At 36.6% G+C, this 24,822-nt stretch overlaps 1 protein-coding gene across 1 annotated transcript; it reads left to right on the top strand.

Moving 5' to 3' along the window:
- The first annotated feature begins 6,089 nt into the window (after nt 1–6,089).
- Nucleotides 6,090–24,223, top strand: LOC103995328 (protein transport protein SEC31 homolog B). The gene is made up of 22 exons (XM_009415894.3): nt 6,090–6,559; nt 6,722–6,776; nt 6,875–6,997; nt 8,712–8,808; nt 8,908–8,944; nt 9,053–9,158; nt 9,470–9,527; nt 13,167–13,264; nt 13,374–13,493; nt 15,812–15,857; nt 17,579–17,700; nt 17,768–17,895; nt 17,979–18,504; nt 18,664–18,756; nt 19,295–19,480; nt 19,553–19,763; nt 20,462–20,577; nt 20,691–20,906; nt 21,792–21,917; nt 21,990–22,275; nt 22,996–23,234; nt 23,890–24,223. The coding sequence occupies exons 1-22, from the start codon at nt 6,240–6,242 to the stop codon at nt 23,980–23,982; spliced, it is 3,402 nt and encodes a 1,133-aa protein (XP_009414169.2). The 5' UTR covers nt 6,090–6,239; the 3' UTR covers nt 23,983–24,223.
- The last annotated feature ends 599 nt before the right edge of the window (nt 24,224–24,822 follow it).

Genomic DNA, 24,822 nt, shown 5'->3' with positions numbered 1-24,822 from the left:
TCATTGTCAAACAATGATTTCGTTGTTCTAATGGTGTACATGGTCCTTAGATTTAAGACATCAAGGATGTCATGTATGAGTATTCCACTCTTGGATATCGGACTTATAGGTCTGAAAGTTTCAAATCTAGCACAACCGGTCATCGAGAGTGGTAGCTAACCTTACAAGGACTATCGAGTGTCAATTGAGGATCATCTACTCTTAGTATCATGAGAGGAATATCTTATGTATTATTGCTCAGACAAATCCCTAGCTAGGGTCATTCGGATTAAGAGAGAATGAGTTCTCCGGGAGACTCTAATTAGAACGAGACTCGAGTAGAAACCGTATGAGTCTAACATCACCATGCCCGGTATACGATCTTTGGGATATTAGATGGATGAGAGACTATTGGTACACGATAATTGAGAATAGACAAGTCTAATAAATTGCATTCCCCTATTTCGTCTGGGGATTGCGGTGTAGTGGCCCAGTACGTCCACAGTCGATGAGTCGAGTGAATTATTATGGAGATAATAATTCATTGAGCCAGAAAGAGTTCTAATAGTTATGACTTATGATTAGCTCAATATTGGGCTTAGAGGGTCACATACATATGGTAGGCGTTATGATAAGTAGAGGTTTGAATATGAGATATCCGTCGGAGCCCCTATCTTATTGGATATCCAATAAGCCCATGAATTATTAGATCTTATATATGAGATCCAATAAGACCCGGTGAGAGATTATTGGATAGAGATCCACTAATCTAATAGGCTTGAGTAGTTGGTTGAAGATCCAATACCCAATAGGGTAGGATCCATTAGGGTTAAGTTGACATAAGGCCTTTATAAATAGGAGAGAACCAAAGATTCATATACTAGAGCCTCTCTGGATTATCATCTCCTATTCTCCTCTCGCAGCCCCTGTTGTGTGGATCACCGCTAGAGAGGAGGACGCTTAACTTCCTTCATCCTCTCCTACAGATCTGTAGGGATTCAGGGATATATGATCTCCCATACAACACAACTATCTTACGCGTGGTTTTCAATTTTGTGGATTTTGCACATCTTCGCACGACGACGAACATATTTTTGAGAAATTTGAGGGTTTTGTTTTATGTTCTTCTGTTGTGCATATGATATCGCCCCCTAGATTTCCCTACAGAATGGTGATTCTCCCAACTTGATCTTAGATGTCATCCGGGAGGCTCATAGGATACTTGGTAGTTCATTCACTCATGTTTACTTAGCCTCAATAACTCATTTCTTTAACCCCTCGAGAATGGCTTGGTTGATGACCTTGGCAAAAGTGTTCGTTTAAGGATGAGTCACCAAGCTAAACCTCGGTTGAATCCTATAAGATTAATAAAACTTCTTGAACCAAGTATTATTCAATTATGTCCTATTGTCTATGATGAGGATTCTTAGCATTCGAAAAGTGGGTGATAATATTATTTCATACGAATCCATCGACTTGCTTCTCGGTGATCAACACTAGTGGTCAGCCTCTACCCATTTAATGAAATAGTATACTCCTATGATGAGGAACTTTTTTTTGCTCGAGGCTGGTGAAAAGGGTTTGAAAAGATCCATCCCCCGCTAGACGAAGGGCCATCCGTAATCAATCAAGCTTAGAGGGATTATGGGTTGATGTTATATCCAAGTAAACTTTTTGTATCTGTGGCATCTTTAGGCATACGGTATTACATCTTTGCACAATATCGACCAGTAGACCCCTTGTCAATGCACTTTAAAGGTAAGGGTCCATCTACCAATATGCTCCCCATAAATATCTTCATGTATCTTGGCGAGCACTCACTCGGCCTCTTGTGCTGTCAAGTATATGAGGAGTGATTAGCTAAAGGATATGTCATCTAGGCGATTATTAATTATGCAATATCTTGCTTAACGATGCTTGACTCTTAAGGCCACTATGGGGTCAGTTGAGAGCGTCCCATCTCTTTTATAGTACAAGAACTCGTCCATCCAGCTCAATTCCTCTCTAACCATGTATATATCATGCTTCTCAATGGTTTGGATCAATAATGTCTTGACCAATGGCTAGCCCTACCTCGAAATCCGAGCAGATGATAGCCTCACGAGCACGTTAGCCTAGGTGTTTCCTTTGTATGGGACTTATAACATATTGAGTCGCGAGATAATGTGAGCTAATTTCTGCATGTTGGTGAGGTATTTATCATGGTTGCATCTTGGGTCTTGTAGCTCCTTTCAACCTAGCCAATGACTAGTTGTGATCACTAAAGACTATCAAGTCTTAGACTTAAAGTTCCTGGGTGAGTCAGAGCCTCAAGAGGAGTGATTCATATTCTACTTCATTATTGGAGATGTTGAATTCAAATCGAAGGATTCGTTCATATACATGTTTATTTGGGCACTTCAGGACGAGTCCAACACCACCGTTTTCTAAGGTGGTAAAGTCATCCATAAATAGTGTCCATGCTGAGGGGGTGTGACTATCGGCCTCTAGTGAGAGAGTTAGCTTTTAGATTAAATCGACTAATGCTTAAATCTTGATGGTAATCCTCGACACATATCGGATATCGAACTCACCTAGTTCTATTGACCATCTCAATAGTTGTCCTGAGACATCGAACCAAGAAAGGACATTTCTAAGTGGTTTGTTAGTAATCACAAAAACAGCATGCGCTTGAAAATAGGGGTGGAGCTTCATTACCATTAATATCAGTGCAAATACAAGCCTCTTGATATGGGGGTATCATTCTTCGGACCACTTAGAATATCATTGACATAGTAGATAGGCTTTTAAACTCCCGAGCCATCCCGAACCAATACTAAGGTGATAGCTAAGCCGATAGCAATGACATAAAGACTTAGAGTTTTATCCATGGTAGAGAAAGAGAGTTACGACAATTGAGCAAGGTGATGCTTCAACATTTCGAAAGCCTCCTAACATTCCTCGGTCCATAGGAAGCCTTTTGAATTCTTTAATGCCAAAAGAAGGGTATACACTTATCACCTGATTAAAATATGAATCGGTTGAGCACTGTAATTTGCCCTATTAACTATTAGACTTTCCTTATCGACCGAGGTGAGCGCATCTTTAGTATGGCTCATACTTTCTTAGGGTTCACATATCTTTTCCTTCGATGTATAATGAATCCAAGAAAATTTTCTTAGTTGACTTCGAAAGCATAATCAACATACATCTTCCAATTCTCATATATTTTTTAATGAGTACAACATTAGTCAGTTTGGAGTTATTGTATCTTGACAATAAATTCTATTGCTAACAGCTTATCTATATCGTAGCGGATTGCCTGTTAATGTTTATAGGCAAATTTGTAAGGCTTTTATTTCACTGATTGTGCATCAAGAGAAATGTTTAGGTAATGTTGGGCTACGTTTGGATCGATTCCCGACATATTTCTTGGTGACTATACGAATACCTCAACATTCTCCTAAGGAAATTAATGAGTTGCACTCCTTTTGCCTTGGGAAGTGTTGCCTCGACCTTGACAACTCAATTGGGATGGGCTTTGTCTAAGGGTGTCTCGATCAATGATTTCATTAGTTCCGGGTATAGGAAGGACTTAGCAAAACTTCGAGAACCTATAGAGCGGTGCCTCGAATCATGCCTTCTTTGGTAGGGAGACTACTATAAGGTAACATTGGTGTCATTCTCTTATGTTACTTCGTAACTCTCTGATGCTAATTCTCATCGTGAACTTTCTCACTATATAGTAGGTTGACACCACCTCTCTTAACCTATTCAGCATGGGTTGGCTTATGATTGTATTATATGCCGAGGGGATATCAACCATCATGAATTTGATTATTGTTTTGGAGTAGGGCTCGTCTCCAAACATGACGTGTAGGTTTATAGCCTCGAGAGAGGAGATCAAGTAGTCAGTGAACCCTATAAGCGAAGAAGTTATAGGGGTAAGGTCGTTAGTTAAGAGCCTGAGTTTTTAGAAAGTGTCATAGTAGATGATATCAGCAGAGCTATTTGTATCAATTATGACCCTCTTCATTCGAGCATTAATTATCCTGACGGAGACTACTAAGGCATCATCATGGTTCGAGTCGAGGTTCTCCATCTCTTCCACTTTGAAGATGATTTTCGAGTCATCCCCTATCTGTGAGCGCTTTCTAATGGTAGCTCTAGTGTAACCTTTATGACCCGAGTAAATAACTCCTCTCGTGACGAGTCTACTAGTGATGACATTAATTCGTCTTTCCATCTATCCCTATGGTTGAGGTGAAAGTTCTTGAGACTTTCGGATGAATCACCCGAGTGGTCTCCAATGAATAAGTTCTTCAATCAATTCTTTCAAGTCATGACAATCTTCTGTGTCGTGACCGTAATATCAATAGAAACGATAATACTTAAATCTATCTCTCTTTGCTAATGAAATCTTCGTTGGTTGAGGGTCTTTTAAGAGTCCATTCTCTTTTATCTATAAAAAAGACTTCAATTTTGGTCATATTCAGGGGGGTTGATTGGGGCCTTGAGCAAGGTAACTTGGGTCAGTTACTTCTTCGTCATAGTGACCTTAAGGTCGACGAGGATTATAGTTGATCCTGTCTCAACCTTTTACATATCTCTTCATATTTACCTAAGATTATTTCCTTGGCAATGATGTATTAATTGGTTGCTGGAGTACCTCGGGTAACATCGATAGTAGCCTCTCTACCAATAACCCTAAAAGACAAGAGGGCTTGAGTCTCATCGTGAAGGTATGTTGTATTACAAGTATTTTAGGCATATATTCTTGAGGAAGTGAAGTTCAAATTTCCCGGCAACTTGAACGAAGGAAATAATAGAGAGCGACTTCAGACGAGTGTACAATTCTCGTGTTGGACCTTTTAATATAGCTAGAAAGGCATGATACATCAGGACATCTGAAGTGTCATATATCAATATTTGGGTATGGAAAGCAGCAATATGCTTCAATGGGTCAATACTACTATCAAATGCCTATAATGATTGGAGACAAAAGTTGACCGGGATCGGCTCCTCCTATATGTTGTTAGTGAACAACGATCGACCCGAGGTGGGGTTAGTTGACCCTTCCCCTTTAGATTGTTGAAATTTTCATCACATTTCTTTCAAGTGCTAATTTATTTGCTTAGCTGATCATTAGGAAATCATTTATCAAATCTACCGATTAGGTTTGAGATTCAGGTGGAACCGATTGGTGGTGTAGCGGTCTATTGAATTCCATAATTGGGGAATGAGGTGCTTACTCGATTAATAGTTCGACGAGCCTTGAGCACTCTTGAGATATTAGTATTGATTCAAGTGGGAGAATCCCGATGGGTGCTGGTGTCGATATCGATTGAGCTGCTAACTGCGATTAAGATATTAGTGTCGTTTATTGGATTATCTAAGGTCAGAGCGGAGTAACAACTTGCATCATACCCATTAGTATTTATACCTGTTGTGTGAGGTTTAAGAATGCTTCGACAAAGATGAACAAGTGACTTGGGATCACCACGGATCGTTGAATGGAAGCCAATATCACGTCAGTATTTACGTCGAGGTTGATGAGTACGTGACTCGGGATCACCCCGAGTAGTATCCTTATCGAATTAAAGAAAAATTCATGTGATCGCATGGGTAGATTAGTTTGTATTACAATATATATTGGATCTGTTTTAATAATATAATTTTCTTAAGATTTATGTTTATCAATAGGTCGTGAGTCATAATCTTTTTTTTCTTCTCCAATGTTTAATTAAATATATTTATTATTTTATTCGCACGTCAAGGCGTGAGCTTTTTGGGCATTTGGACAACATTATTGTGCGACTCACCATCCCACGAGCTTCGATCCGCCTCGTTCGGTGACTTGCAACGACACTGCCAACTCCGGCGAAGCTGCTTTGCTCGTCGAGTCGGCGGCAGTTATCGACCCGAATCAAAATCCGAAACGACCGGCTCACGAATCAGGTCTGGGTCGTCACTCACACCGCCTCAACCGTTTCCCGAGCCGAATCAGAATCCGACCCGAGAACCTCACGAATCAGGTTTGGGTCGTGACTTTTAACGGTGCACACACCGCCTCAGACTCTTCATCACGCGGCTACGTCATTTGATGTCGTGATCACGGTCCATCGGATCAGATCATAACATCACACGGCGAGACGGACAAAAAGCGACGTACTTCCCCGCGGAGCACATCTCGTCGCTCTCCTCCGCTTCCTCTTCCGTCTCCACCACCCACCGCCACTTAGGGTTCCGTTCCTCCCCTGGGTCACTGATCGACCTCGCCCATGGCCTGCATCAAGAGCGCGCCGCGGTCGGCGCTCGTCGCCTTCGCGCCTGACGCGCCCTACCTCGCCGCCGGAACCATGGCCGGCGCCGTGGACCTCTCCTTCAGCTCCACGGCCAACCTCGAGATCTTCAAGCTCGACTTCCAGTCCGACGCACACGACCTCCCCGTCGCCGGCGCCTGCCCTAGCGACGAGCGCTTCAACCGCCTCTCCTGGGGAAAACCCCCCGGATCCTCTTCCGAGGAGTTCTCTCTCGGCCTTGTGGCCGGCGGCCTCTCCGATGGCAGCATCGGCATCTGGAATCCCCTTAAGATCATCAGGTGTTTGGGGGCTTACTTCTCCTTTTGTCCAATTCAAGCCCTGATCTTTGTGAAAATCTTGACTTTGCTTAGAGTATTGTTGGCAGTTGATATAACGATTCCATTTCAGCAAATTTGCACGTCTTTTAGAATACTAATGAGGAACCTGTTCTTTATTTGTAGTTCTGAGGATCTAAATGATTCTTCTGTTGCGAAGCTTACGAAGCATGTGGGACCGGTAATTACCGTCTCATATCCGTTTGGAGTCTTTATTTAGAGGCTCTAATTTTGTCGTCTCATGTTGATGCATTTGTTGGATTGGGTTGGTTATGGCAGGTTCGTGGTTTGGAGTTCAGCACTCTGTCACCAAATCTGCTTGCTTCTGGGGCTGATGGAGGGGAGCTTTGCATCTGGGACCTGGCAAAGCCTTCGGAACCAAAATTTTTCCCATCTCTTAGGGTACGTATGTGCCAGGAGAGTTTAGTTTATGGTTGGATGATTTTTGCTAAGCACGGAAGTAAATATGTGCTAACCTTAAGAATTACACATCGTCTTTATTGTCTTTAGGTATCTTTTCCTGCTTTTGAACTTTCTTTGAAGTCTCCCTCCTCCTATCCAGTGTCTCTTCAAAAATGATCAATTAAAATAATCAAAATAAAATTTCACATTAAAATAATAAAAAATTGATCGTATCATAAATAATTCAAAAATAAAAGATATTACATTGGTTATAAATTCTTATATTAAAATAATAAAAATTATCATATCATATCATAAATAATTCAAAATTGAAGGATATTACACCATCTGATCTCTATTCCTCTGAGAAGCAGCAGTGGGTCAATGAGCAGCATCGATCCTTTGAAGCATAGTCACCTGTCTGTTACTTTGTAAAAAGCCTACTCAGGTTAAAGCTATGGTTTTGATTGGCATGGTTTATTTCAAATCTTAACTAATGCTGAAATGTGACTCAGTATGTTGCTGGTGTGGCTTGTCATCCCTTATTGGAATGGGATCTTTTAGCTAAAACATGAGATGTTGACACACACACACAAAAAAAGCAATCCCAGGTCAATCTTTTTCTTCTTATCAGCAAAATATTCTATATTACGCTGATCTCGCAGAGAGAAAATCAGGTATATTTAAATTTGCTCACACTTGTTGGAAACTGAAACACACTTTGATTTTGGATTACCAAATCTGGATGGGTAACATCAAATCAGATGAATGAAAGGATGCGTGATTCAGAAGTCTTCTCCAGAGTATCTAGAGGCCTTATGTATTTAAGAAAATCAATAAAAAAGAACTTTTGCTGGAAGCCTGGAACTAAACCAAATTTTCATGTGCATGGCTAATATGTGGAAATTAGAACTTGTCAACCACCATGGTCCTGTCAATAACTATTGCTAGAACTAGATCAAATTTTCATGTGCATGGCTAATATGTGGGAATTTAAAGTTGAAATGAAGAGGAGGATGAGGAGGCACATTGAAGACAGAGGGGGAAGAGCAACCTAGTGGCTGGCCGACAGCGATGCAGCAGGACGACAAAGGTGGGGTGGTGAATTTGCAGGGACAAGGCGACAAGGAAGAGGCAGAGGAGAAAGGGGGAGAGAATGAGAGAGAAAGGGATTTAGGTTATCTGGTGAAAAGATCAAAGAAAAATGAAGGAAAGACAATTAAAATGAAAAAGATGATAGGGGTATGGGATGGTAGGCTTACCATGCGATACCGGTTTTAACTTTTATAACTGTATGGTAAGCCCTATTCGGTAGGATTACAGGGTGATAATCTTAACTCCAACCCAGATCTGATGAAATTGCCCGAACCATATCCCATCTACTGGTCGGTAAAGACTCATCTCATCCGATACATACCGGCTAGTTTTTTAGTCCATGTTCTGACCATGTCAAAACAATTGTCTTCAGCATTTTCATATCTCCTTTTGTTCTATTGCCAATTGGGTCCTTGGTTTTGTCTCTCAACAATTGTTATCTCTGTATTTATGCAACTTTAATGAAATAAGCAATAAAATGATATCTACAATTTCTTTTGAGAAATGACCTCTGTGGTTTTTTTAAATTTTAAATTCATAGTCTTAAACTGAATTAGGTTAATACAAATCAACATCATTTGATATCAACCTTGATATTATATTCATGTGTTTGTAACAGAGTGTTGGCTCTGGAGCTCAAACTGAAGTTTCCTTTGTTTCTTGGAACCCCAAGGTTCAATATATATTATCATCCACATCTTATAATGGGATAACAGGTGCTTAAATAGTTTTATTATTATTTTTATCCATTTTTACCTTTTTTGGGGATGTAAATGATGCATATTTTCTTATCATCTGACATTTTTCTATTCCAGTTGTTTGGGATCTGAGGCAGCAGAAACCCCTCACAAAGCAAGTTTCTAGTTCATTAAATTGATGTACTATGAAAATTGAGCAAATCTAATTGAACAGCTAAATATCTGACCCCAATGCTGATTGAAATGTTTGTATTTCCAACAGCTTTGTGGATTCGAATAGAAGGAGGTGCTCTGTCTTGCAGTGGAACCCTGATGTTTCAACTGAGTTGATTGTTGCTTCAGATGATGATAGTTCACCTTCTCTTAGAGTAATGTGCCGTGATATTAAGATTGTGATCATTTTTATATTAATTCTTTAGAACAGTTTTAATAGCCGTCTTCACATAAAGTCAATCTGAAATGATATAAATGTATTGGATATTTGACTTTCTTTGATTTAGTGTAGAGATTTTGATCTTTTTCTTTTGTTTAATTGAGAACTATTGTTTTATATGTAATTAATAACTGTAGCAGAAAGATTTTACAACTTTGTTCATTTTCCCTTTAAAGTAATTAAAAATTCAAGTATTGTCTAGCTTGAATGTATTTTGATTGCTATATTTTCAATTCCTATTGACAGGTTTGGGATGTGAGGCAATCATTATTACCAGCAAGAGAGTTTGTGGGGCACACAAAAGGTTCTATTACACACCTTTTTTTTAAACATCTTCTATTTGTCTTCTTTTGCTTATTTATGACTCGATTTTTTAAATTATTTTATGAAGTTAATTTCTAATTGTGAACAGTTTCTGTTTTTCAGCCACTTAAATCTGTGAAATTATCTTGCTGTTAGTAATTTTTATCTTTTTCCATATGAGCACCTAGTGTTGAAGCTTATTAGAAATTGCATCTTTTGTATTCCAAAGTCATACAAGTTTTATTTAATTTTATCACTATCTGTACCCCACAAGTTATTGTGGTGATAGTAATAGAAATCAGGCAAGCTTGTACTGGTGCATTGCTTTTTTGCAACTTGTGTCAAATTAACTCTTTATGTAGTAATGTGTATAATATTAGGTAGGACATCTGTAATCAGAAACACTCTACTCATTATACCTTTTCTGTGGGAGAACTAATTACTAACTTTTGACCAAAAGCCTTTTAACTTTTAGTGGATGATTGCATCAAAGATGTGGTTTACGGATGTTTGAAAATAGATGTTTGGTTTCAATATTGACTTGTTTGATCGAAGACATTTTGCAACTCATAATGCACTAGATTTGAGTTGTATGAAGAAAAGACTGATTAGTCTTATGATTAGCATAAATAATTATGTAGAGGACCTAACTTATGCTAGTGTTTACTTGGATTTGAATTGCTTTTTTGGACTAAATTTAGCTGGTTCATATAATTCAAGAGATGAAGAAGGGCCTTTGCGTTAAATGAAGCATATGTGAAGAATTTTCTCATGCATCATTGTTTTGTTTTTATATGCTGGATGTTGCAGTTGCAAGTTGCAACCATAGAGTTTAGACGCCAATGTAGGTAAAGACAATATAGAATCCTAATATCCAATGATTTAAGTAAATTCAATTTAGAGAGGAGTTGATGAGATCAGTGATTATGCAAATTTAAGTAACAATGAGTTTATTAATGGAGTTTGAGTAAAAGGGTTTGAGTTATCGAAGAAGGTGTCTTGACAATCTTGACAGATTTAGGTTTGTAATCAACTGTGGTGTAACAGTTTTGATGATGTTCAGCATCTATATGTTGTCATTGTTAATTAAAGCTTGAAAATTAATCTTATGAATGGATGGAAGCCCATAGGAGATTTGACCTAGGTGCTCATTCAAGTGGAAAGAAGAGTAGGAGAGAGAGAGAGAGAGAGAGAGAGAGAGAGAGAGAGAGAGAGAGAGAGAGAATTATCCACTAAAATGAAGAATCATATATTCTTCCAAAGTCCAAACATCATGTTGTTCTCAAATTTTTTAGCCCATTATACATCTGAAATAGGAACCACCGACACTCAATCTTACTGCGGACATGCCCTACACTGCCCAATGTAATTTATAATTGGTCTAATTCATATGTTGGAATCTCTAGCATTGTTAGCAAGGCAGTTGGTGATAATTTTCTACTGTGATAAATCATAAACTGTCAATCAACATGTTCTGATTATCCCGGTCACGAAGCAAGAATCTTATTCCAATGCTGCATGTTGTCCAAAAAAAAAAGGGCAAAACCAACTCAAAACATGAAGAAATTAAGAAATGTAATCCAACAATGCATATTAATTAAATTGATACAATGCAAAGACTGGTCATTGAACTTATGTCCACCATTCCTCATCCTAAATTTAAAGTAGTTGACCCTTGGTTTGCGTCAAGGATTTCCTAATTGTCATGAACCTCACCATGATTGGAGTTCAATGCTATACTGGTGAGACTGACTTGACATTTATATACCATTCTTTTTGATAATTCTCGTGATTGACAATTATGCAAGCGGAACATAGAAACTTTTAATCGAAGCAATGACTTGGAATATATTGTGTAGTGGAGTTAGCAGTTAAAATCTTGTCCGTGGTTAGTAAGATGTTTTTAAATATGGACATTGTGGATCTTCAAAAATTAAATTATCTGTGTATTTCTGACCATTTTATCCAAATCCACTTTTCAATTGTGAAGGATTGCAATATTTTTTAAAAAATAATTTTTTGAATTTTTTTAGCTTAATCCACTTTTCAATTCTGAAGAGATCATAATATTCTTTACAAAATTGATATTGTTAAGCTCTTATGCGTCAGAGTCAGTTGAGCATCTCAGCCTCTAATTATGCATCTTTATGAGATCAATCTCAGTATAACTTGTGTTATATAGTGCTAGATAAAATTAATTAAACCTCCTTGATACTAAGGTTACATCAGGGACTATGAGGAACATATCTGGATGATTTTTCTGACTGATGTATTTGTTTAATTGCAGAAATAAAAAGAATAAAAAAAGATAAACGGAAAGATAATATGAACACCAGCAGCAAAGGGGAACTTGTATTTTGTTGAAAATGTTTAAATTTTCTGACTTTTCTCTTTCTGTTGTAATGGCAGTTTGTTAATTGATATTTCAATTTCACTGCCTAATACAAAATACAACTGATACATGAATTTCTACTTGCTAAAACTTGATGTTTCACAAAGTCCTAGGTCAAAAGATATGTAGATATTTCTGAATTTAAGTTGTCATGACAAAGACTGCTCATTGTAGTTTATACCCATATAGGACTCATATGAATGCATTTTGCTGGAAATGGAAATCTAAAACCATTGCTCAAAACCATCAGAAGAATAATGACGATATCAACTGAGCTTCGAGGAATTATAAAACTAATCATAAGCCCACGAGTGAGAAACTTGGAGGCTCATTGTCTCAAATAAAAACCGATGACAATTGAACCTAAGACGTGGCTACTTCAACTAATTAAATCGCTCCATAATTCTAGTTGTTTAAATAATTATGTGGCATTGTTTAGAACTATTTTAGCCATTATTACATGATTGCGCTGTTTGCCTAGTCTACTAGTGTTTCAACAATACTTTGCAGATGGGTTGTTTTTATTGAGGTAAGCTAAGTGATCTTCTAGGATGTTTACCTGCATTCAACTATTGCATCTAATTTCTGCTAAACTTGGTGATCTTTCAACAACTGTACTATCTTCTACCATTCTCTTGTTGTCTCTGCTTGTCAATTATTTTATTTATTTCATTTTTTTTCCTTTTTTACATTTCCTATGTTCTATAACAATTGCAATGAAATTTCAACTTGTTCATATACACTATAATCTATCATACATTAATATGTAGCACTGACGATGAGCATATGACATTGTTATAAATGTAGAGCAACCATCTGTATTTAAAATTGAATCATCCATTAGAATATATAGAAGTCCATATTAATTCATAAAATTGTCTAAAGTTTACAGATTAGATATTGTCTAGCGATCCTTTAACCATTTAGATGGCCTTGGTTTCATGTTTTCTTTTGGACAAATATGATATGCCTAGATCACTTTATTTTGATATTGCAAAAAGTGAACTCTACTTACTGAAACATGCATATCCATGTGCCTTCCTTTTTTGCATGTTGTATATCTACAGTAAATTTTACATTCCCTAAGCTTTATTTTTAAAAAATCTGAAGGCGCTGCTTTCCCTCACTAATTCAAGCTGCTGATAAGTTGTAGTTCTCTCTGGTCTTACTTCTTACTTGATGTGTTCAAGAAGTTTCATGAAATATTGATTTTGTTTACTCTTTCATCAAGTTTATTGTGTTAATCAGGTGTGATAGCTATGTCATGGTGTCCCTGTGACAGTTCATTTCTTCTTACCTGTGCCAAGGACAATAGGACAATTTGCTGGGACACAACTACTGGGGAGGTGCATAAGCAATCAATTCCTCAATAACTTATCTGAGTTGCACCTCATAAATGTTCATCAACTGTCATTGTCGGCTTCTCTCTATATGTTTACTATGTTTGTTGTGCAGATGGTATGTGAATTGCCTGCTAGCACCAACTGGAATTTTGATATTCATTGGTACCCTAAAATTCCAGGAGTTATATCAGCATCCTCTTTTGATGTCAAAGTGGGAATATACAATATAGAGGTACTTGACTCATGGTTACTAGTAGTTTTTTCTGTTGCCATTACCACCAACGGTCCTGTTTGAAAGAAAATTCAGATTTTTTAAGCTTCATTTATATTATAATGATGGGTAAATTGAAAGGAAGTAACAAAAGATGAAATATATTTTGTTGCATTTGAGAGATTCTTGAAGTGGTATGGAGCACAAATATATTACAACCTTGTATGTTTTCCATTGTTGTTTCTCAAGAAGGCAAATTCCTCAATAGAGACAAAATGTTAAATCAAAACTTTCATGGATCGCCCATAAGATCGATAATCCTGGTGAAGCTTCATCGAGATTAAAGGATTGGATTGAATATAATTTCAGTCCATTGGTATAGTTTAGTCAATCTGAGTAGATCATGGTCGAGTTTTTTCTTTATAATAGTTTTAGTTTATTTTTTCTTCAGTTTTGCTGTATTTTGGTAAATTTATCTTCTTTTTGGAGGAGCCATCACATTTAAATTAAGGTTTCCTTTAGTTGATTTCAGCCTTTTCAAATCTCTAGGTTAAGTTTCTCTCATGGTTCAACATTTCATCCAAGTTTGGGAGGTCCACTTATGGTACAAGGCTTACCACCTGTTAAGCCTTGTGAATCGAGCTTACGGCCCTGCACCCATCTTGCTTGTCCATTGGTCCATCTTGTCATAGACTTAACTATAATTGCTTAAGTTGTGAGACACCCAAGCAACAACTGTCCATAAAGGTCAGCCTAAGTTTTAATCACTTGTGTTCTCGAAGGACCTGCAAAGTAGAAAAGAATTAATCGAAGAGACGAATGACAGGCAAAATGCCGTCATCGTCTGGAAGGCGTAGAAACAAACAAAAGCAATAGGAAAGTCACATTGCAGTTCCGAAGTTGCTTGAGTTGGATTTAGTATAATCTAGGAGTTAAGTATAGTTATGATTGGAGTTGGTTTAGGACTAATAAACATGGAACATGAAAAGATGAAATAGCTTAGGTCTCCATTTCTCCCCTTATGCAGTTTAGCCTTATCTTAAAATGTGAAGAATGCTTAGGAATCAAAATAAGCTGGAATTGATGGCTTCTGCATGAAATTGTTATCAAGCTGATAGCTACCTTTTTGCATCAGTTTTAACTGGATTCTGTCTTCCCACTGTGGAACTGTTTTGTAAGTAAAAACAAAAACTTGTTTTTTCTTTCTCCTTTCTCACTTAGCCATGCTAGAAGAGTGTAGCCTGCGTGTGGGGCACAGAAAGGTTTATTTGATAATGTAAGGTAGAATGAAGTCTTTTCTGTGGCCAACAGGTCCTTTAAGTTATGTTTTCTTTGTTTCTTTTTATATCTTTCTTTAATATGTCTAACTACTGTTGTATCTAACCAATATTTAAAAACTAATCTGTAATGTTGACCCTATGTACTATGTTCTAATTATTAATTTTTCCACAATATTTAGAAACGGAAAGGAAGATAAGGAAAACCTTTGATGCTGCCACAGCATCTAATTCTGCTTCATCTACGGGTGAGATGAGACTTAGGATTAGATGGTTTTTTTGAATGGAACTATTTCACAATGTTACTTCTGTAATATGATAAGCCCTATATGTAATCTTCAAGTTATTTCTTTACATTATGTAGCAGGTGAAAGGAGGAAAAGGAAAACCTTTAATGCCTATCACAGCATCTTCTATTCAACTCAATTTGTTAGTGGGATAGGACTTACAAATTAGATAGTAAAGTTTGGATGTAACTATGTTACCATGTTTCTTTTATCAAAGTTAATCTAATATGGTATTTAACTTTTGGGTAAATATTTTTATGGTTTGGGGAAAAATGGTGCTAAAAATATGCTGTGTTTAAAAGTTCATATGAGAATAAAGTTATAGTTGTCAAATGAGTAATCACCTGTCATGTTCGTCAACTATGTTAATTTGTATCCAGGATAAGTTTGTTACAAACAGAAGTTACTGTCCAATGTTGTGTTGATGACCTTGCCTAATCAGAATTTCTTCAGTAATTAAGTACAAGATTTGTGAATTAGCATCCTTAAGGTACATCTTCCTGTGTATATCAACTTTTTGTTGTTGCCTCTATGTGACAATGGCCAAACATTGATGTGTTATTGTTTGAAATAATGCAATGGTGAAGCAACTGTTTCTATTTCATTTTTTATATGCATTTTTTCTTCAAAATACAGTAGATTGATAAAGCAGGATGCTTGTTGTATAAGGTGTTTGATCACCAAAGAATGGCACTTTATTTCTGGAGCAAGGAGTATTCTTTTAGTTAGCTTGTTCCATGTTAAAAAATCTAAATATAGTCACTGTTTTCTGCAGCTTTGCAGTAAGCATGCAGCTGTAGAGGGTGAATTTGATACTCCAGGTATATGCTTACTACTGTTGTAGTTTTACCACTTCATTTTGACAATTTTCTTCTGGTGAGGGTTTCCAAAAGATGGCTACTGGATGTATACTCATAACTGTATTTAAAAAAAAAATTCCTATGCAATGTGGGTGACTTGTTTAATTTGGTCAATTAATCAAGAGTAGATCAATCTTTCTACGGTTAAGTGATACAGTGTAGGTTTGAGACCATTGAATGTTGGGAGTATAGTTGGTATCAAGGTTTAGTCTAGTATAATTTATATTATCATTTTCTTCTTTTCCATAGCTTCCATCTGAGTTTTTGCCATCATTTTTTGTTGCTATTATTAGAGAGTCCTTTGAGTCATATGTAGTTACATTCAAATTTTCAATACCTATTGTAAGTGTAGATTGGCTTGGAAGAGTTCTCTGAGTTCTGCTTTTGGAAGGTTTTAATGTCTCTTATGTAAGATTTTATAGAGCTCAGTGGCAGGAAAATATTTTTGTTTGAATAGTTGCAATATTAGAGTTTGTTGTTGTTGCTGGAAATTAATAGAGAGAAAATAGAATTGTGACTACCTGTAATATGTAACTGCCTATACATGCCATAGGTGTGGGTTATGTACCTGATACGTTGTGTTGTTATTAACTCATTAATATCAAATTATGTATTGAACAACTTATTGTGTTTTCCTAATGTATTGCATATACTGTTTTGATCTTGCTATGCCATGTGCTATGCAAAATACATTAGATTTGATTATGATTGTTTGGTTCTGTATGTTCCAAGCTTTTCTTTTTTAAAAAAATTGGAAGATATTTTCTTCATGTTAAATGGCATACATGACGTTCACACGTGGACTCGAATCTAAGACCCATCACTTGTGCAATGCTACACCAATCAACCTGAATGTCTCAACAGAGATTGTTCTGAGCTTTTCTGAGCTTTTCTTTAATGGCTCTACAATTGGAATGTTTGATTTTTTAACTATATAAATATTTCAAATAAAATAATGTCTAGGAAAACTTAAATCTCCCCCCTCCTGATTTCACTTTCTGTAAGTTCTGGACAGCCTGCAAGACACCAAATGATTCGATGTGAATTGCTCATGAGTATGAGTTAATTTAGAATTTAATTTTGTTGGTTCTTTTTTTATAATTGTCTTTAGTATATCAGGACAACTTGGGACATTTTTTATGACTATTCTAACAGATGTAGGATCCTGTTGATGGGTTTATACAGGGTAAACTGTATGTCAAAATTTACATGTAAATTTTTCAATGATTATTGGATCTTTTGCCCCTGGCGGGCATCCATGCAAACCTCAGGTCATCTTAAACCCCAAGCTCTTTTCACTTTGCATTATTTAGTGTAATAGATTTGCACAAGTTATCTATGAAATCATGGATGTATTAGAGCTTGGCAACACAAATTACTGTGGAACAGGAAGTAGTGGTACCAGACCATTGGAATGGCTCATGCTTTTGTATCTGATGATGAGTTTACAAATTTTCAATTAACAGCCGCTGGTTTCTTTAAACTGTTTGTCTACATAGGTGGTTGAGATTGAACATGATTGTTCATCTGTCAGTTGGCTGTAGTTGGGATCAATATGTATTATGTTGTATATACTTTAGTTTGGAATCTAATTGCATTTTTATGTCATTATGGTGGTTCATTAGTTTTGCTTGATCAACTTCAATCTTTGTTTTTGCGTCACTTTATGTTTGTCTTTCCAGTACGTTTGAGAGCTCCAAAGTGGCTTAGACGTCCAGTGGGTGTCTCTTTTGGTTTTGGTGGTAAGCTTATATCATTTCAGCCTTGCCAGTCAACACCAGAAGATCGATTACCTGCTTCAGAGGTAAACCTAGATTTTGTATCAATTTGTTGTTTGGTACCTTCATATTGAGCTTTTTTCTTTCTTTCAGGTATACATGCATAATTTAGTCACTGAACATAGCTTGGTTAGCCGCTCCACTGAATTTGAAGTTGCAATACAAAATGGGGAAAAATCTTCACTCTGTGCTTTATGCGAACAGAAGTCACATGATTCTATGTGTGTCATCTGTATGATAGTATCTAGTTTATAATCTATTCACATGATAAATTTTGTGTAACCATTTTTCTTTCACTTAACAGATCTAAAGATGACAGAGAAACATGGGGCTTCTTGAAGATTATGTTTGAGGAAGAGGGAACAGCTAGGACTAAGTTGCTTTCTTATCTTGGTTTCACTGTGCCAGAGGAGTGTAGTGATATATACAGTGACCTTGATAATTTGGGAAAAGGCCTAGAAAACACACTTAGTCTTGATACAAGATCATCGGTTGTAGTTGATGGGAATACATACTCTATTGACAATGGAGAAGAATTCTTTAACAATCCTCAAATTAGTGAGGATAGTTCAGCTTATGAAGAGAAGAGCGTTCCTAATGTGGAGAAGGCTCAGAAAGAACCCGAAGAACCTTCAAGGAGTTATGATCTGTCATTTGATGACAGTATTCAACATGCCTTGGTTGTTGGAGACTATAAGGGAGCAGTTTTACGGTGCATCACTGCAGACAGAATGGCCGATGCATTAGTAATTGCACATGCTGGTGGTTCCTCATTATGGGAGAGTACACGAGATCAGTATCTTAAGAATAGTCTCGCACCCTATTTAAAGGTATTAATTTTTTATCTGAGCATTAATCTGCAATGTGTGTTAAAGACATTTGTTTTATCCATTGTATTATTGTGGCTGTTTAGGGATGCCTTGTACAAAAAATTCTTTTGTAATAGTTGCTTGAGGGTAGTAATCTGATTCTGATGTTTCCATTTTAAGGTTGTATCTGCACTGGTGAGGAATGATCTCATGGCTCTGATTAATACCAGACCTCTGAAATCATGGAAGGAAACTCTTGCTCTTCTTTGCACAGTAAGTTCTCCTGCCTTTAGTATGTTATTCAACCAACTTTGCTGTCATCTTTTTATTACTTTTAATTTCTAAATATCATCTATTTAATTATTTTTTATCGGCCTCCTATAGAGGAAAAGCCTTGCCTTCATGGTTAACTCCTTTGCAACCTCGTTAAACCGGCATCAAATTATGGAAATAGCTTCTTCTTTGTAGGTGTAATTTTACCTAAATATAAAAATATGAAAAATGTCAAAGAATAATAGATACGAATTAACATAAATGACATGTAATTCTGATCTTTCTACTGCCTTCTTTCTGTTGTTGTATCCCTGAATCTACATTAGTAAGGATTTGACTATTACTGAATTTTAGCAGGTCAGTTATCATCTGACAATTTGATTCTGCATCAAATATTAATGTGCAATGCTCTATTTTCATTTCTATTGCATCAGTTATCATCTGATAGTTTGATTCTGCATCAAATATTAATGTGCGGTGGCACTATCTTCATTTCTATCACAGAAGTCACTGATCTTATGCAACCGTTATGTAACAGTTTGCACAGAAAGAGGAATGGACTGTTTTATGTGACAGTCTGGCTTCGAGACTTATGGCCGTCGGAAATATGCTTGCTGCAACTCTCTGCTATATATGTGCTGGAAATATGGACAGAACCGTGGAGATATGGTCACACAGCCTGAAGCTTGACTCTAGAGGAAAGACTTATATAGATCTTCTTCAGGTAACTTCTTTGGTCACAAGATTAAATTACTTATGTAAACCACTAGGTTATGATTACCTTTCTTTGTCATAGGATTTAATGGAGAAGACAATTGTCCTCGCCCTTGCAACGGAACATAAGCAGTTTAGTGCATCTTTGTCGAAGCTTGTGGAGAACTATGCTGAACTACTAGCTAATCAGGGGCTTCTCACTACTGCAATGAAGTATTTAAAACTATTGGGATCTGAAGAATCATCAAATGAGCTTGCTATATTGAGAGAGAGAATTTCTATCTCTGCTGAAGGTTGTCCAAAAGAGTTTATAGATATACTATGATCTATCTTATCAGCTTAAATAATCTTTATTTTGCTTGATGATGATTATACAACTGTGCTTGCACTATTTTGATTATATTAAAACCTGTAGGTGATGAGAAACTTGAGCAAGTCATTTTGACATACAATCTTGATTCTCTCATACAACTCTTACGCTCTTAGCCCCATCGCATGCTTCTACTTTGTTTATTGACTGAAGCATGCAAGTGTTTAAGCACCCTATAGTATTTCTATGTGGGCCTTTTCCTTGAATGTAAGTTCTGTACCTGTTTTATGTATTGTCGTTGTGGCTATTTTCATGTAGAAGTAGATGAATAAAGAGTGTCCTGCTTCTGAAATTTTTACCCTTCTAAAATTTTTTTTCTCTTCGTACCTAGTTGGTATGACAAGTAAACCAGAACGTGTTTTGTTTGGGATAGTGGGGCTTTGAGCTCTGTTTTCTTTGTCTCATGCTATATCTTCCCTCTGTTAAGATGCTGCCTATGATTGTTTTTGTTCTTTTCTCTTTTTTTTCCCCTGTTGTTTCTGGTTAGGTGGATGCGGAAATGTTAAACTTTTTGCAAGTTGCTTATCTGCCATGTAATTAACCAAATTTCTAGATCTGCATTTTTTTCTAGATCTGAAATTTTAATATGCCATTATATCATACTTTTACATTCTTTGTCAGAAAGGGATGTGCCGAAAAGTCTGCCTTATCGAAGTGGTGCATCACACACTGAATCTTTATATGGTGCAGATCAATCTGGTTATGGTGGAGTGGATTATTCACAAAATTATTATGAGGTTTTCTTCTTCAGCATTTTCAATGTTGAATTTTTTTGTTATTCTGTTAAATATCTTGCTGAGTAGATCATTGATCTTATGGACTAATAATTTTTTGAGGGTGATCAAATTAGGATAAGAACCTATCCCAACCACTACTCCAATTACATCAGAATGTTGCTGACACTTCACGTGCTGAGGGCTTTCACCAAGTTCCTGGTTCTGCTTATGGGGGAAATCAACTTGTGCAACAGAAACCACAGGTCCCTGATTTTAGCAACCAGAGGTTATTTCATCCATCACAGCCATCTCAAAATTTTATACTATCACATACGAGCCAGATTTTGCAGGTACTTGTTATATGACTCGGTGACAATGAACAGTTGCTGCTTATTGTGTTTCCTTGTTCTTTCTTCATCATTGAACTATACCAATAATTAACTTCTGTTATTTTGCTGTCCTCATATTAGCTAATACATTTTTTTTCATCTCTAACATCAAAAATGTTGTCATTCAGTTTGATTTGGTTTTCAATCGGTTATGCAAAATTTATTTGATTCCAATGTTGTTTAATATTTGATTGAAAGATTTAATATTTTATTTGATTCCAAGGTTGCAAAATTTATTTATTATTTTATATGATTCCAGATTTATTTGATTATTGAAAGATAAGTCCTGACGGGCAATTTTTTTAAGAATCATCTATTTCAATTTGGTTGCACTTTTATGTTTAGTTACATATATTAAACTAAGGAGTTTGTACAATTACACTGTTTCAAATCATTTTTTTCTTGGCCTCATTTAGTATATGGTCATGGGACATGTCTATTCTTGCAAGAATCTGCAGGGAACAAAACAGATAATTTATTAGTATATAGTTTCTTTGTGGATTTAATTTTAACTTTAACACCAAAAGATCCAACTCTTTGAAAGCTTTGTGCATTGTGATAGAACTACATTATGAACAGCTTCAAAAAAATCTGAAATAACGAATTTTTTAATTTATTTCTAGCCTAGAAAATCTGGGTACTTGTTTGGTGTATGGTTGATTGTTCGTTTACATTTGTCAACTTAGGTAGTGTTGGAGGGTCTTTCTGGTGTGGAATAGTTTATGTATCAAGTTTTCTAACGTTTCCTATATTAATTGCATGTGTTAATTATACTTTCTTGTGTTCTGAGTGAACCCCTATTTTTATCCATGAATATACTCTGTAAACATTTTTGTTTGGTGACAGCAAGCTTTCACTTCACCTGCTACAATGGCACAGCCAACAATGAAACCCTTTTCTCCTGCAACTCCTGCGGCTCTCAGAAATGTTGAACGCTATCAGCAGCCCAGCTTGGGTTCTCAGCTATATCCGGTCTGTCTTCCTTGGACATGTAATCAGCATATTATTTATTGTTTATCTGAATTGTTTTTCTCCTTTTCTTAGGGAGCTGCCAATCCTCTCTATCAACATGGACCTCCCATTCCTTCTCCACAAGATGGTGGTGCATCTCAGCCAGCATTTGTTACTGGGCAAAGGTTTGCACAACCCATCTCAACTACAACAGCACCAAGGGGTTTCACGCCTGTTTATAATCCAAATTTTGCTCAGAGGCCTAGTATAAGTCCTGTGCATCCGTTAAGCCCAACAAAATCATCAGAAGCACGGCCTGTGGGTGTTCCTCCAACCACTCCGCCTACAGTGCAAACAGTTGATACATCAAATGTTCCTGGTAATGCTTCTCCATGATGAAATTCAAAATTTTGTTTTGTCATGTGCTGCTGTGTCTTGCCTTTTGTGTTGCTAGCATTAATTAAGGCATTGATAACATGTCATGTGCTGCTGTGTCTTGCCTTTCATGTGAGTATATTTGACATTTGACTATGCCCACAATTTCCTCGATGTCTAAGACATACCAACAAGAGGTACACTCACTTGATAAAGGAATGAACTAGAACTTGAACTTATTGTCCAGTCTGCTCTGATGCAAATCAGCGTCCAGACAGTTCTGACCTTATGGCTTGTGTTGTCCTTGTGCGACTCTCTACTTAAGTTTGTGCTGAAAGAACTAGTCACCTTTCTGTATCAGGACATGTTGTGTTGAGGTATTTTGGCAGCAAATATGACCATTTTCATATGTTTGAGATGATGTATAGTTTCTAATGCACTAAACATTTGAGTCTAACATGTAACAGTAATATCTTAGTTTGTTTGATCTGCATAACCTATTAGTTCATATGACTGCTGGATAAGTATTATTTTCAACTAATTCAAATTTATTGATATTTAACATCCATGATCTTTGTTTGTGTTCTTGACAAGGTTGCATATGTTCACAGAAAAGAATTTATGGCCACATCCATTCGTAGGTAGTGATGGGCAGCTCTATGGCTTGCACGATTTAAATTTTTGTAATGAACATTTTTCCTTTTTTTTTTGTGTTTTCTGACAGCTGAATGGAAGCTTGTCATTGCTACCTTGACGAGACTATATAACGAGACATCAGCAGCTCTTGGAGGATCTAATGCAAATCCATCTAAAAAGAGGGAAATTGAGGATAACTCGAGGAAAATTGGGGCCTTGTTTGCAAAACTTAACAGTGGGGACATTTCTCCAAATGCTGCTGCTAAGCTTGTCCAACTTTGCCAGGCTTTGGATGCTGGAGACTTCGCTAGTGCATTACGTATCCAGGTATGCTTATTACATGCTAAAAAGTTATTTCTCATAGTGAGTACCAGCTTTATTCAAATCTTAAAAGCATATAAGCTCCATTGAGGGCATTAATGAATCTACTATGATCGTGACTTTTTTCTTCTTGCTTTGGTTTTTTGCTCTTATCTCTGGTCACACTTAGTGCCCTTGCTGTGCTTCAGTTGTTTAGATGTTCAATTTTAAGAAGTACATGAAGCTTGAATGTTTTCTAAATAAAGAGAGAGACTGAGAATTATCTGCAGTTTTAGTTTTCTCTCTCCAGATTAGAATATCATTAGCAACTTCTGTTGCTGTTTTTTGCCTTTCAAATTTGTTTCGTAGTTGGGCATGTCTAATCTTTTGGCTCATTAAATTCTGCTGCAACAAATGATGGCTTGATTTTAGGGTGTTTACTAATGTTATTTTAGCTGCTGACTTGACATTTGAGTGAACCTTAATAGTACTAGAAATTAGTAAAATATATTATGAGTATTTTGGTGTTATTGCTTCTCTTGCATGTTCTTTTTTTTGGACAAGTCTATCATGTTAACCTTGCTATTTTGTGTTGATTGAATCTTTGGCAATCTACAGTGCATACCTAAAGCACCTCCACACAACTCACTTTTGTCATGGGTATTTTGTTTCATGGTGACAGGTGGTGTTGACAACAAGTGATTGGGATGAGTGCAATTTCTGGCTCGCTGCATTGAAGCGAATGATCAAGACACGGCAGACTGTTAGATTATAAGGGATGTGATGAGGCATTCTTTCTCTTGGGCTATAGTGTACATTGGTTTTCCTTATAGTTGACATCATTATTTGTAGATTGATAACCTTTCGCATATGCATCTTCTATAGAGCAGCAGCTAAGGTCTCCCATCAAAATGGGCTAGGGTATATTTGGAGAATCAGGTTTGATGATGTTCTCGATAATGTTATATGGTGTGGATATTTTCATATTTATGGTATTTGTTCTACAGTTTCTAATAGTTTTGACAGTGCAATTGTGGATTTCTTAAATACACATCTAGAATGTTTGGGAGTATGTTTGTTCATCTTAATATCAGTGACTGATGACACCTTCCAAATCACAAATCTACTAGAAACTGCACTTTTCATGCACCTGCTGCGCCAGACCAGATTATCAACGCATTTTCGATCTATTCTTAACCAAACAAGGAAGCTGATTCCCTACCTTATTATCAACACTATTAAGGTCAGAAGGATCTTTGATATGAAATGCCCTTTGGTGTATTTTTTGAGTGGATGCATTTTTGGTGAGAACTGCATACTTTGTAATCAGGTTATAAGAAAGAAAGGTCAATGCCTTCTCTTCATCCTTGGAGTCGAAGCTCTCTTGTTAGCAAGTTGATGAAACTGTTCAGGTGCTAGGAAATATCTTTTTTCCTTAGAAGAGTACAACCCTCTTTCATATGATGTGGTTGGTGATGGAATTAACTCTCTTAACTTTGTTCAGTACTCTTAACAAACTCATTCTTTCCCAAAATTATTGATTCAGTATCTTTCTACTCACAAAAGAATTATTCTCCTTTTTTTTTTTTTTTTTTTTTCTGTTTTACAGTTTTGC

This window comes from Musa acuminata, chromosome BXJ2-8 (genome assembly GCF_036884655.1).
Source record: "Musa acuminata AAA Group cultivar baxijiao chromosome BXJ2-8, Cavendish_Baxijiao_AAA, whole genome shotgun sequence".
Lineage (NCBI taxonomy): Eukaryota > Viridiplantae > Streptophyta > Magnoliopsida > Zingiberales > Musaceae > Musa > Musa acuminata.
This window is presented reverse-complemented; position numbering and strand designations above follow the sequence as displayed.

Bases quoted from the DNA above. Each gene is read 5' to 3' on its own strand.
- LOC103995328 (XM_009415894.3), top strand. From the start codon at position 6,240: ATGGCCTGCATCAAGAGCGCGCCGCGGTCGGCGCTCGTCGCCTTCGCG. The intron at 6,998-8,711 runs GTACGTATGTGC...TGTTTGTAACAG, and splicing joins AATTTTTCCCATCTCTTAGG to AGTGTTGGCTCTGGAGCTCA. The intron at 8,945-9,052 runs GCAAGTTTCTAG...TATTTCCAACAG, and splicing joins CAGCAGAAACCCCTCACAAA to CTTTGTGGATTCGAATAGAA.